The 14880-nt window shown below is 39.3% G+C and overlaps 1 protein-coding gene across 3 annotated transcripts in view; it reads right to left on the bottom strand.

The window, feature by feature from the left end:
• Positions 1-14880, bottom strand: part of plekhm2 (pleckstrin homology and RUN domain containing M2) — a 67069-nt gene that overhangs the window by 20732 nt on the left and 31457 nt on the right. The window contains exons 7-10 of one of the 3 annotated variants that reach the window (XM_087980487.1): positions 10638-10676; positions 8661-8720; positions 5811-6039; positions 4221-5051 (exon numbers count right to left, since the gene is read on the bottom strand). In XM_087980487.1, the coding sequence (XP_087836613.1) occupies positions 4221-5051; positions 5811-6039; positions 8661-8720; positions 10638-10676 (1159 nt within the window). The remainder of the gene's footprint in view (positions 1-4220; positions 5052-5810; positions 6040-8660; positions 8721-10637; positions 10677-14880) is intronic. The other 2 variants (XM_087980488.1, XM_087980489.1) reach the window with 2 other exon arrangements.

Below are 14880 nucleotides of genomic sequence, written 5' to 3'. Positions count from 1 at the left end.
CTCTTCCCCAAAGAGTGGTGGAAATGAGGTTCAATATTTTTAAGGCAGAGTTAGATGGATTCGTGAATATATGGGTTAGGCAGCAAAGTGGAATTGAGGCCACAATCAGATCAGTCATGATCTTATCATATGACAGAACAGGTTAGAAGTTTTGATTAATCAACTTCTAGTCATAATTTATTTGAAAGCATCACAGGAAGCGGGGCATTTCCTTTATTTAAAATTTACTTTCATACCTACTGATAGAAGCAGGCAATAAGTGTGGGACCAGATAGAGGCAATAATAGCTTTGTCATGGTGAACTCTGCATTTCATCAGACTCAGAAAGCCAACAGGTAATTATCAGTTAGGGGTGCATTTTGAACAGAGGAAATACTAACTTCACATTCAATGACCGGAATGCAGTTGTGGCTGTTAGTATGGATTTTCAGAGGATTTGTATGGTTTGTAGCTTATGGAAGAAATCTACACTGGTACTCACAGAATTCTATGACAGAAACAGGCAGCAGAGTTAACTTGGGAAACTGTGGGGAAGACAATTGGATAGAACTACAAGCAAGGAGCTTAGGCATCCACAATAGTGAGGCTGATAAAGAAAAGGTGGTGGGTCACGTAGCTGAAAAGCTAATGGAAAGACTCCTATAGAACCTTATCTCGGAGGAACAGCTGGAGTACTAACAAGAAAAGCAAATTCCAGACAGTGGCAGCACACCCTTGGGGTTGGCCCCAGGAATACCAATCGAGATTTTGTACGAATATGGATAGGGGTAGGCATTCAACCCCTGGAGCCTGCTCCACAATTCAATAAGAATCGTGGCTGATCAAAACCTCAAAACAACACTTCCGCCTACCATCAATAAACTGCTTAGCAAGAATCTATCTACCTCGATCTTAAAAATATTCAAGCACTCTGCTTCCATCATCATTTCAGGGACAGAATTCCAAAAGAATCACAACACTCAGAAAACAATTTGCCTAATAGGTTTTAAATGGGCAACCCCCTGATTTTTAAAACAGTGATCCCTCATTCTAGATTCTCCATTAAGACAAATCGGCCACTCCACATCTACCCTATCAAGGTATTTCAGGATTTTATGTTCCAATAGTCACTTCTAATTTTTCTACGCTTCAGCAAAGACAGTCTACTACCCTGTCCAACTTTTCCCCACAGGACAACTTTTCCATTCCAGGTATTAGTTTTGTAAACCTTCTCCGATTTGCCTCCAAAGCATTTATGTTCTTCTTTAAATAAAGTCACTAACATTGCTCATAATACTTCAGGTATGATCTCACTTGTATAACTAAAGCATAATTTCCCTTTTATTTTTAATTTCATAGAAGGAACAACGCAAGTCTTTGTACCTAAACTGTGAATAATAGTCATGATAAAATCATAAGACAGAGGAGTAAATTTGTTTTGCCATTCAATCGTTGCTTATAGGTTTCTCAACCTTATTTTCCTGCTTTCTTCCTGTAACCTTTGATCCCCTTGGGAATCAAGAACTTATCTATCTCTGTTTTAAATATACTGAAATACCTGGCTTCTACGGCAATGAATTCCACAGATTCACCACTCACTGGCTAAAAAAACAAATTCTCCTTATCTCCATTCTAAAAGATCTTCTCTTTACTCTAAGGCTGCACCCTCGGGTCCTAGTCTCTCCTACCAATAAAAACATCTTCCCAACATCCACTCTGTCCAGGCCGTTCAGTATTCTGTAAGTTTCAATCAGATTTCAGCTATCTCCTTCAGAACTCTAAGGTGTAGCTTATCTAGTCCAGGCAATTCATCCACATTCAGGTCTTTCAGTTTTTCTGACACATTCTCCTTAGTGATGGCAACCATACTCATCTCTGCTCCCTGCGTCTCCCCCCACCCCAGCCCAGACTCTCTTGAATTTTTAGGATATTATTCAAGTCTTCCACTGTGAAGACTGATGCAAAGCACTTATTCAGTTCCTCAGCCATTTCTTTGTTCCTCATTATGACTTCCCGAGCTTACTCTCATATTTACTCTTCTCCCTCCTTATTTCTTTCTTCTTTGTCCTCTGTTGATCTTTGTAATCTTCCCAATTCCCTTTGCCACATTATAGGCTTTCTTTTAGGCAGTGCCTGACTTCCCTGGTCAGCCATGTTTGCTTCATCCTCCCTTTAGTATGCCTTTTTTTCCCTCACGATGAATTTATGCTCTCTAATAGGTCCCAGAAACTCCTGCCATTGCTGTTCCACTGGCTTTCCTGCTAGGTTCCTCCCCCAATCAATTCTGATCAGCTCCTCCCTCATGCCTCTGTCGTTGTCTTTATTCAACTGTATCACATCTGATTCCCCCTTCTCCCTCTCGAATTACAGAGTAAATTCTATCATATTATGATCGTTGCCTCCAAGGGTTCCTTCACTTTAAGTCTTCCTGATCAGCTGTAGTTATATGACTCTTCAATCTGTTCCTTATAAATTCTGTGTCTAAGATCTTCCTCTGTCATCAGCACCTGATGAAGGTGCAGCGCTGTGAAAGCTGGTGTTTTCAAACTGGACTATAAACTGGTGTCGTATGATTTTTTGACTGTGAATAATAGTGTTTGGTCTGCTTAAATTTTTTTTGAAGTACATTAACAATTTTGTTTATAACACACAAAATTCTGTGATGCAGTTCTGTTGGGTTAATTGTTTGGAATACTACTTTAAATGTTGTGGTCCCCAACAGGATTGGAATACTTAGCAAGTATTAACACAGAGCACTCACTTAGTACTTTATCCATGCTTTCCCACCACCAGCAAATCCCCGCTTTGGTCCTTAATCAGTCCCTTCACTCTTGACAACCACTTTACTATTGACGTGTTAATTTAAGTAATGCAATTCCTTTAATTTGCTTTCTGCATTTTTAATATTTAGTCTGATGCTCCTGCATTTGATCAAACTGGTACCTGCTAAATCCTTTACTTCAGCTTTATCCTACTCTAACTGTTTAGGAATGCAGAGAACTCTGGCTTTGGTTGCTGTCCTGTTCCTTATATATGGAAAGGTACTTGAACTACGCCTGAACCATGTGTCCTTTAAGGAGCCACAATTGCTCCAATACATTGCTGTCTCCCAATCTTTGGCTTCAATTTATGGGGCCAAATTTGGTCTCAGCCAAAATTAACCATCCTCTAGTGAAGTATTATTATTCTACATTCCTCCTTTCTTGGCCCCGTACAATCTAAGCCTTATGATAAGTCAATCATTATTCTTGAAGTGCTCCCTGACTGTGACATTTTTTACTTACATAGAGCACTTTAGTTGCAGAATATTGTGACATATTTTCACTACAGTAGTCAGCACTTCAAGTAAAATGATCAGCGAGGGATAATCTTGTCCACAATCACATGACCTGCTTTGATACTACCTAAATGTTTTCCCATGTAGGACGATAATAAGTGAATACAAAATTCAGTTTCACTTTACCAGTTTGGGCTGCCCTCAAATCAGTCTCCAGAGGTGAATGATTAATCCAATACTCTATCCAGGTCCCTCAATATTGAGAGATTTGGGTTATTACCTAATCAATTATATCATAGAAATACAGAAACTAGAAGAGGAGGCCATTAATATCATGGATAATCCTCTATCTCAATGCCATATTCCTATCTTTCCATACTCCATGATACTTATGCATAAAAAAACTTTTCTTAATTAGTCTCCATAACCTTATGCATTAGCAAATTCCACAAGTTAGCCAACCTCCGTGAATAAATGTTGCCTCATATGTCTTAAATGACCTATCCCATATCTTTAGACTGCAACTCTTGGAATGGAGAAACTTAATACACAGAAACTACAGCACAGATCAGAACCTTAATGCTGTATAGGACAGATTGATTATTGAGAAAATTGACAGAGATATCAATAAGAGGGAGGTGAATAGTATTTTGTTTAATGAAAGCAGCAGTGTGAAAGATCTTGAGGAATATTAGGAACAGCCAGGTTGACTATAATCTCCTTTTATGGTCTGGAAATTCAGACTGACTTATTTTGGGATATCCAGGACTTTATACCATCAACTGGAATTTGGAAATCACATTTCAGTGCCAATTACAGAGATGGAGGACTCAAACACCAACACAAACAGCTTCCGTTAAGTGTTACGGCTTCGATGAGACAAGCACTAAACTTAATATTGTTTATTCTTTACTCCAACTAAAATGAAATATGGTTAGAATATTTAATGATCACACCACTTTACCTGAAGTCAGCAGGATGGGTTAATTCAGAGGGACTGCTTTGAGCTTTCTCTTCCTCCTTTGTACTCTCAGAGCTCATGGTCTGAATTTGCAATTGCTCCAAGCTGGCCTCTGATATTTTGCCGGTTTCAACATCAGCCTGTTTATCCCGTTCTGGAAGAACCTCTGCATTTTCTGTCCTGTGGCTGTCTGACTCGTCTACAGGAGGGATTTTCTCTCCTTTGCACATTTCTGCGTCAGCAGTTTCATGGCCACTAAAAACATGCGCTGATTGGCTTTCCCCTGTAGTGTCATAGTGGCAGCTACCTGTTCCAGGAGCACTTGGACTTTCGACGGTAAACTTGTAGAAATCCACGGCAGGTGGCATCCGCTCACTATATTGGCTAAACGGAGGTTCATCCGGGGCTTCCCCCGGGACAGAAGTCCGAAAGGGCTGCTCAGGTAGGTGATCACTATCTGACATCCAGGTTTTTGCATCCAACGTTCCATTGAGCTGCTCCATCACCTTGCTCAAGGGATTCCCGACACTGTTCATAGAAGTGTCCTTCATCTGTGGTATTAACAGACCTGGCTGAGGAGCATCCGCATCAGACTCGCTATGTGTCACTAGTGACATCTTGCCCTGGGAGTTGCAATTCTCTTCACCAGTGTCAATCCCTTGGGATTTCTGTAAACCCAGTTTTTCATTCTGTTCTTCTAGTTCAGCATCACTGCTCTGTTTGGACTTTGCACTTTCTCCTGTCAATAGTTGTACCTCTGTAGTTTTAGAATCTAGAATTTGTTCCTCGGATTTTGTTCTCTTCTTTTTGGGTATTCTCCTCTTCTTTGCCAATCTATGGAATTGAAATGACCAAAGATTATAAACATTAACTCCTTCAATGTTTCAGGAAGGAATTGTACCATACACAGCAGCTTTCACAACCTCAAAGCATTCCAACTCACTTTAGCACAACTACGCTCTTGGTGAATTAGAGTTATTGTTATAAACAGTTTGCAAAAAAGTCAGCTTTTTAAAATTCTTTCAATGGTTTGTGGGTGTCACTAGCTTGGCCAGCATTTATTATCCCTAATTACCCAGAGAGCAGTTAAGAGTCAACCAGATTGCTGTGGACTCACATGTAGGCCAGACCAAGTCAGGGTGACAGATTTCCTTCCCTAAAGGACGTTAGTGAACCAGATGGGACTTTTGTTACTGGCCTCAATGGCTTCATGGTCATCATTAGTCTCCAATTTCCAGAGTATTATTGAATTCAAATTACACCATGTGCAATGGCAAGATTCAAATCCAGGTTTCCAGAACATTATCAGGATCTCTGGATTAATGGTCTTGTGATAATACCATTACGTCATCACCTACTCCCTCACAAAATCTCACGAACAGCGGTGTGGCTAGAATTATATATTTTTATAAAAAACATGATATCAACTGGGAAATAATTATTGGTGAGGACTTTCAGAGGAAACAAAGCCCTGTCTGGCCCTCAAAGGCATAGAAAGCAGTTAATACCAATGTCTTTAAGAGGCTGGGATTATAAATCTTTTAATATGTTTGCAGGCAACTCCCCAGTAAAGCCCGTTTTACAATGGCTGACCTAATTACTTCAAGGTCTGCACTATTCTCCTGGAGATCTGGTGTGCTCTCTTCTCTCTGGGGCTCAGAACATGGCACCACAGTGTCACTTGATGTAAGGATAGATCCCTCGGTCTCATTATTGAAGGGGTTGTAGCGCAGAGTTGGACTCCTAGTTTTGTTGTTTGATGGCAGACTCTCTGAAGTTCCAGATCGGGGACAGCTGCTGACTGTGTCCGTCAATTCACCCTCTAGAGAAAAAAAATACAAAAATATGGAAGCCAATGTTTATTTTAGGAATTGTTTTCATTCAAATGCAAATATATATTATCTTAAATTAACAAAACAACAAGGAGAATGGATTTATTTGAAGCAGCATTTTAAGAAAGACTGATGAGATAGTGTACCATTGAGTTCATTTCCCACAATTACCTGTAAACCTATAATTAGGGTTGTACATCCACTCACTTAATACCGATACCATATTGTGTGGAGAGATTCATTATCCAGAATTTTGAAGATAAAGATATTGCTGTCTCAGAAATATACTTAAGCTGCTTTCATTTCTTCTGTGAAAGTAGGGGGGAAATGAGTTATAGACTGTGACTTCTTCCACTGGAGTGTAGGAGATTGAGGGATGACCTCAGAGGTTTATAAAATCACAAGGGGCTTTGATGAGGTGAATAGTCAAGGTTGTTTTTCCCCTGAGGTGGCAGAATTCAGAACTAGAGGGCATGTTTTTAAGGCGAGAGTAGAAAGATTTAAAATTGAAATGAGAAGGAACCTTTTTGATTTAAACACAGTGATTTGTGTGTGGAATGAACTGCCAGAAGAACTGGTGGAAGTAGGTACAGTTACAATATTTAAACAACGTTTAGATAAGTAGATGAATAGGAAACGTTTGGAAGGATATGGGCCAAACGCAGGAAAGTGGGACTAGTTTGGTTTGGGAACATGGTTGGCGGAGTCTAGTTGGACTGAAGAGTCTGTTTCCATTCTTTACAACTATGATTGATTCTCATTCAAGTAAGCCACCAATCTACAGGGTTCAGTCATTTCTCTGGTATAATGCAGGAACTATTAAATATAAAACAATACAGATCCAATGCAAAGACCCAAGGAAATCAGGAGGAATAGCAACCAAACATTTTGAAGACCACACACAAACTTATCTTAGCCAGATTCTAAGAGTTGATTTTTTTTTGAGGAGCTAGAGTAGGGATAAAAGTAAAAGTTGACTCTACTCCAGTGTACAAGAGACACTGGGGCAGTATTATATCAGCAGTGGTCAATTAACAGGCCATTTCCAGGACTACTGTCCAGTTCACGTCTCAAGGTTGGACAGCCCAAAAAGCAAAGCCAGGGTTGAATGTCCCAGGATGAGGGCACCTTGCTATGAAGAATTTCTTCAAAAGCAAATTATGGAATCTCCTGGCAGTGTACTGGATTTTGAAGGCATGGCCATGATGTAAATCATCTCCTGCTTACTGCTGAATGTGCTCATCAAGGGCAATTCAAGAACATAACATGCCTGCCATTCCACTGAAGCCAACAAAACAGGAGTAGGAATAGTGGATGTGAGGTAGTTGAGGATGTCTAGATGGAGGAAGGTTCTGAACACTTGTACAAATAAAGACCAAGGGTTAGTTTATGATCAATTCTTATATCTGGAATCAATCACCCTAAGCTGACAGAATTCTCAAAAGACAGACATGAAGCAGAGCGAGACCAAAGTGAATGATAGTGTGGAACTGTATCATTTTGGCAGTGTGCAACTTCAAGTTTATAATATTCTTGGCAATGGGCAACCTAATGTTGAAATTCTCAATGTCCTCCATATCGGTCTTTGAAAAATCATTTAGCCATATTTATCGATAGTTCCATCTGCAAAGAATCTGAGCCCAACATGTGGCAACAGAAGTTATGCTTGAACAGTTATGCCTTACAACAGTGCAAAGATCTAGTTACACTTTGTAACTTGATTAGGTCACAATGACATAAAAAAGGTGGATTAAAATTAATTTAAAAAAACACAGATAGTGGTTGTACACAATTAATATTATGGAAAGTCACTGATTAGCCCGGGTTGAGCTACAGCATATAAAACAAACTCAAATTTAAAAAAATCTAAAAAGGAAATGTGACCATGCAGATACTCTCCACTGGAAAGCTGGGCCTTATTTCAATAGAGGAACTGCATTATATTAAGCAATATTCAGGTTTCTTAACTTTTACTCAACAGTTCTACAGTAAAGATACAATAAAATGAGACTGCAGTTAATTCAAAGTAAAATTAAAATCCCTCAATATTACTCTGTGATCCAGGATTACAGTAGCAGTAAAAGATAAACTATTCACAACACATTGGACTATAGCAATATTAGTAATTTATATATTATTCTTACAGGCAAGATATGTTTGGTTAATGGAAACCTATGCCAATGCAAAAGATGAATGTGTGCAGGAGATATCTGGCATTGCCTTCCCCAATGGCTGCCAGGTACTAGCCATCTACCTGAGGTGCTAGTGACAATGCTCCTGAGCTGTGCTTTAATATATAAAAAGGTTGTTAAAATGCAAGAACTAAAATGGTTGTATTTATCAAAGTAGTACACAGTGCAATTGATTTCTGTAAAAGAGCCAGATTCCCATTGTGAATCCCATCACCACAGAATTATGAATCATGTTAAAGATTTCAATTCATGATTTTCAGCCATTACCTATTTTCCTTTGTCTGACATATTCCCACCAAATACACAAATAAACACCAATTTAAGCAGCCCTAGCAGGCATGCAATGTGGGAGAGTGTTAGGGGCAAAGCATGCAGCAAGCAGCAACAGTGTGTGATACACAAGCCTAAAAGAGTCCCACCTTCCCAGTCTGTGCTGGGTATGGACTGTGCTGCTGGAAAGACATCTCCAAAATCATAATCTATAATGGAAAGAAGAGACAGAAACAAAAAAAGAAACAAAATCTGTAACAAATGAAAATCATGGTACAATATTAAAATAGCACGAGATGAACTTCCATTGTACATGGATGTCAAAATGATTGTTGGTTATTCCAGCAAGCCTGCAGCCAATTTCAAATGCCTTTCTACCATCCTTGTACAGGTGCTGGATATAGAATGACATGGGACAGCTACCCCCACAGGAAATGGATGATGTTTTGTATTCTGGGACTTTTAATTTTGAACAGACAGCTGAAATAAAGAGGCACTGTTGGACATACCAATTGTGCAGATGCAATGAGTTTGGACATGATGCTGCAATACAAAAACAGTGTCCCCAAATAGCAATCATACAAAGTCAACAGATGACTGGTAAATGCGAGGCGACTTACTGTCTCTAACTTGACACACACTAATGAAATTAGTAAATTGCTCTGTTTCAATACCGTATCCTCTGCTTGATCAATAAAAGACTCACCGGAGAGACAAAGTGCTGACAGAAACACACAGCTATACTTTAACAGCATGGGATAATTTTAAATACACTGCTGTAAGCTCCTCGTACAAATATTGTTGTGCAGCTCTGGTATTTATCAAGGCTACTGAGCCTCCACCCTCTTCACCTGCTGTGGGTTATTACTCAATTGAGATAGGATAAATAGGCAAAGTCTTTTCCCTGGAGTTGGGGAGTCCAGAACGAGAGGCATAGGTTTAGGGTGAGAGGGGGATAAGATCTAAAAGAGACCCAAGGTCCAAATTTTTTCACGCAGAGGGTGATATGTGTATGGAATGAGCTGCCAGAGGATGTGGTGGAGGCTAGTACAATTGCAACATTTAAGAGGCATTTGGATGGGTATATGAATAGGAAGATTTTTGGAAGGATATGGGCCGGGTGCTGGCAGGTGAGACTAGATTGGGTTGGGATATCTGGTCGGCATGGACAGGTTGGACCAAAGGGTCCTGTTTCCATGCTGTACATCTCTAGGACTCTAATTGCACTTAGTTCGTAGTGACTCACCAATTTTTCCTATTTTCATTACAGATGATAGCAGCAAACCAATAGATAGCAATGGTGGAACATCACTGTTTGTGTTCTGAATTATATGCTGTGCTGTAAAACACATTCAGTATTTGAAATTGGACAGTTGCAATTAACCAGAGATCCAGGCATTGATGCCTGTAAGGCAGTGCACCAAAACAAAGTGTCGGTGACAATTGATTTCATTGGGAGTGGTGCAGCTGATTACAAACCTCTGTGATGATTTAGTCACTATTCTTTGGCCTAAAAGCAAAATAAATTACAGTCTGCTGGACCATTCTTGGGATCTCCAACATGTTGAGCGTAGCAAACAATGGTCAGACTGCAGCAGCTTCTCTCAGGAATGTGCCATTAATGGGAGTTTGAAGTATTTTCTAGGTGCAGCATCTGGCCAGCTATACAGAAAATAAAAACATTGAATACATAGCATATAAAATTACAGATCATTGCCCATTCAGCCTCTCCAAATGATGTCCAGTGATATTCCAATTGCAAAGTTGATAGATAATTCTTCTAAATGAATTCACTGCATGATTGAGATCCCTATTCTGAAATTGCATACTCAATGTTCTGCAGATCTGACAGTTGGACATTCTTCAGTCCTTCACCATGTCTTTCAAATGAACTCGTGTGAATTGTGTAGGCAGGATTTGCACTGACTGAAATTTAATAACATTAAATCTTTACATTGTCTGAATATCAACCTTTTGAACAAAAATGGTCCTTTCCCACTTCAAATCATTTTCTCTCTAATGCAGTAAGCTCAGCAGGTCTCACTTCATAAATTATCCATAGAATTGGAACAAAAAAAGTTTCTATTATTTGTTGAAGAGCCTGCCAATTAAAAAACAAGACATACCTATAAGTGGTCGTATCACATTGCTGTCCCTCCAATGCACTGCAGGAACAAATGTAAGAACGTTCACACTGTGTAGTTACCACCACTGGGTTATATTATCTTATAACTTCCTGATAAAAAATATTGAATGCTTGGTAGAAAAGTTTATATTTCACCAGTTAGAATGACCAGGTAGCTGGCATGAGTCAACAGAAGTCGATAAGTTCAGTTGTAAGACAAAGAACAATCCAGGCTAAAATATAGCTGGGGGCATAGCGCCATCTCTGGTGTGTGGTCTCACCCTTCCTTCTCATTCCATCAACTACGTTCGAGCAACATATGACCTTGTAGAGGTTTAAAAAATCATGAGGGGCATTGATAGGGTGAATAGCCAATGTCTTTTTCTTAGGGTGGGGAGTCCAAAATTAGAAGGGATAGGTATAAGTTGAGAGGGAAAATACTTAAAAAGGACCGGAGGTGTAACCTTTTCACACAGAAGTTGGTACGTATATGGAACAAGGTGCCAGAGGAAGTGGCGGAGGCAGGTACAATTACAAGCTTTAAAAGGCATCTGGATGGGTATGCAAATAGGAAAGGTTGAGAGGGATATCGGCCAAATGCTAGTAAATGGGATTAGGTCAGATTGGGATGTCTGGTCGGTGCGGATGAGTTGGACCAAAGGGTCTATTTCCATATTGTATAACGCTTTGTTTCCATTATCCAAGTCTTTAAATTGTTGGGGTTGGGAGGACAATGAAAGATTTTAATTCATGCCATCTTCCCCATTACTCCACATGGTATTCATAATCAGCACCATCTTATGATTGTACCTGGTTTTTCTATTGAAAACTAGCTTGCCAATTTACGGCATTGTAACTTACAAAACTAACTTTTTCTGCAACATAAGCAAATTAGAAACATCCAAGATTTAACATACAAAAATCGTCTGCGTGACTAATACTGCAGAGATGTTTCTTGGCAGCACAATACTACCAGCTGCAGCTCTTATAGTATACAAATGGCCTAATTTTAATACAGGATGATTAAGTATAGCAACACATGATTATGAATAGCAACACAAAATACATTGGGGCAGGAGGCAAATCTTCCCCTACAAATCCCCAAATTGTCCAGAAATTTTCCTTTATTCAGCGACTAACCAGATTAAAATGGGGAATAATGAGATTGTTACATGCAGAGTGGGGCACAGGACAGAGGGGCCACAAGGCACTGCTTGGGGGTGAAAGAGGAACAGGCTGGAAGAAAGGGAAGCCACAGACAGGATAACTAGGAAAATCTGAAATAACAGACGTAATGAATCATTTTCAAATAAATGTGGTTATCTCTAGCTTAAGGCTGCATGTGTTCAGGAGCTACACTACAGAAAGATTATGATGGATGCTATTGTAATAAACACTGTACCAATTGTTACATTCAAATAAGAGATTGGTTAAAATATTCCAGCTTTTTGAAAATCTGATGGAAATGCATTTTCTGGCCAAAGTGAGTTTACCGTCATGTTTTTTCTGTGTAGAAATGTGTGTCAGTTATGCTGAAAAAAAAACTTTTGTTATTTTATACCTTTTGTCTTGTGCAAATTTAAATACTGTGGCATCTAGGAAATTAATGTTTCCCTTGTATATTGTGATGTTAACTTTAATGGGGTTGATAACTGAGGATGTTGATGAATTCTTCTAGTTCTGCTTCTGTTATAAGGTTAGAATGAAATCATGTCTGCAGTTCAAATAAGCTTCAATCATTAATTCAAGATGATGTCATTATGTGACCACATGACCTAATAAAACAGTAAGAATGAAAATGTGACCTCCAAAAAACCAAAGAGTAACCCTCAAAAACAAAGTGCCTTGAAGTACAGGATGCATCCTTTCCTATTTAAGGAAGACAGTCTAGCCAGTGGGAGTGAAACTACTTTCCAAGTCAGTGTGACACAGGTGTGACTATTTTAGTGGCTCATGCTATTGTTGCTTGAGGTGGAACTGTCTGTGACACTTGATGGCATATAATGTTTAATGTGAACCTCATCTACTCTGGAATCTGCAGTTAAAAGTAAATGCAATTAGCAGTGGAAGTTAATGAGCTTTGCATAATGGTATTATGCATCAAAAGCCAATATAAAATCTGATGTCTCTCAAGGACCCAGCTGTGGAAACTTTCAGAAAATCAAAGTAATCCTAATTCTATACTCAAGGGTAAAAGTTGAGGTGGAAAAAACCGTCAGAGAGTTCCATAGGCTCGAATGATGTCTCAGTTTGCTGATGGCACACTTTATAGCTTAATGCATTTGACTTGGCTGACGCATTGACAATTCTTGAATTGCGGCTCCAGTCATTATTTGTATAGATTTTGAAACTGAAGAGTTTGCACTGCAATCTACCAATTTGTGTAGCTTGGAACATACTAACTCCAGAAGGAAAACTATGCTTTGCCCACAGTCTCCTTAGATCAAGTATTGCATGACTGGATGTATATATAGGCTTGTAGTATCTGTTGGTAACAGAAGTTATTTTTGATTAGGCAGCATAGTGGTCCTCCTTTCATAATAGATATAGACTTGGTGCCCATGATGCTGAAGATGGGATACTGTGTATCCACTACCTGTAAAGCAGTTATAGTTACATCTGTACTTAATAATTACTGGTTGGCAGCTATTCTGTACTGTACAGGGTCAGTAGGCAAGGTAGTTGCCAAGCATGCTTCTTGGGGTCTACGACAGAAACGCTGAGACAAAGTGAATGTTCATCTCTGATAGAAAAGGATTCGGCTAATCATGTTCCTGTGCTGGTTCGGCCATTCAAAGAGATCACGGTCAATCTACAAATTAATTCCATATAGTCAACTTTGCCCCATTTCCCCTAATATCTATGGCAAACAAAACCTATCAATCAGTTTTAAAATTGAATCTAGTATCAACTGCCATTTCCATAAGAGGGTACCAAACTTCTACAACCTTTTCCATGAGGAAATTATTCCTAAAGTTCATTCTCAAAAGGGCTGACTAATTTATTAAAAAAATATATACTACTTAGTCCAAAATTCCACAAAGACTGGAAATAGTTAGGAACATACAAGCAGAAGTAGGCCATTCAGTGCCTTCAATCTGCTCCACCATTTTAAATCATGGCTGATCTTCTTTCTTAATGCCTTCGTCCCATACTATCTCCATGTCCTTGTATTCAGTGTCATGACCTTTGTCTTGAAGGTACACAATGACCTCCCAGACCCCACTGGAGTACAGAATCCTGTTGTCTAACCCTTGGATTCATGATCTATGACTTGCAATGAAATCATGGCTGCAATTCAAACTTCAAACACCTAACAAGCTACACTTTACCCAGGTTTCTCTCAAAGTGACTTACAAAAACCAGCAGAAGACTTCAAGATGTTGAATATTTGCTGCATTATTGCAATGCAACTGTACATGGTCTTGCAATGAATGTTTGTAATGGACAATGCATTTCAAAGCATTTCAATTACAAAAGGACATCTTTGCAATCTGTGCTCTACTATTCATATACCCCAGTATATGCTCATGTTATTAACCGCTGAACCATTTGCATGATACAAAAGGATCATACCTGAGGATGCCTTAATTTTTTCTACCCTTACTATAGCTCACCAACAATCAACTTAATTGGAAATGGCATTGATTAACACATGATTAAGTTCTCTTTTTGGTAAGAGATATTTTTAAATGACTCAATCATTTTCAGCTACTTGCTCAGGGTTATTCATGTTGTAGTTGCATACCCTCCTCATTCCTTAGGTTGGGGACAGAAGGGTGAGCTTATCAGTTCTTCCAATAAGTCATTTTCTAGCTCTGTTTGAGGGTGGGGGTAGGGAGAGTGGGGTGTGCGTGTGTGTGTGTGCACGTGCGTGCGTGGGTGTATGTGTGGGTGTGGAGGGGGCACCTCTTACAGGGGTTAGGGAAGGTGATTTCCAAGACTCTTCCTAATGCCCCCCACCTTTCCTTTGAAAGGCAGTGTATGGCAACACTGAACAAAGGTTTTAAAAAGCCCTCTATTTATCTTCATTTTGACTACTATTGCACTATTTATTCTACCACAGAGGACAGCACATGCAGATCCAATCCCACATTTGCCAACATTCTTTTCTTGAATGGTCACTGAATTGTGATTAGGACGGGAATATGCTAGTTCATAAATCTAGAGATGGTAGGTTTTACTCTCCGTACACCACAAAAGGTGGACATCTGGAATACAATGCTGGGAGGGTAGTTCAGGCT

Source organism: Chiloscyllium plagiosum, unplaced genomic scaffold (assembly GCF_037043375.1).
Source record: "Chiloscyllium plagiosum isolate Xiang-an unplaced genomic scaffold, Cpla_swu_hap1 HiC_scaffold_37, whole genome shotgun sequence".
Classification (NCBI taxonomy): Eukaryota; Metazoa; Chordata; class Chondrichthyes; order Orectolobiformes; family Hemiscylliidae; genus Chiloscyllium; species Chiloscyllium plagiosum.
Note: the sequence above shows the minus strand (reverse complement) of the source record. Positions and strands in the feature narration are given on the sequence as shown.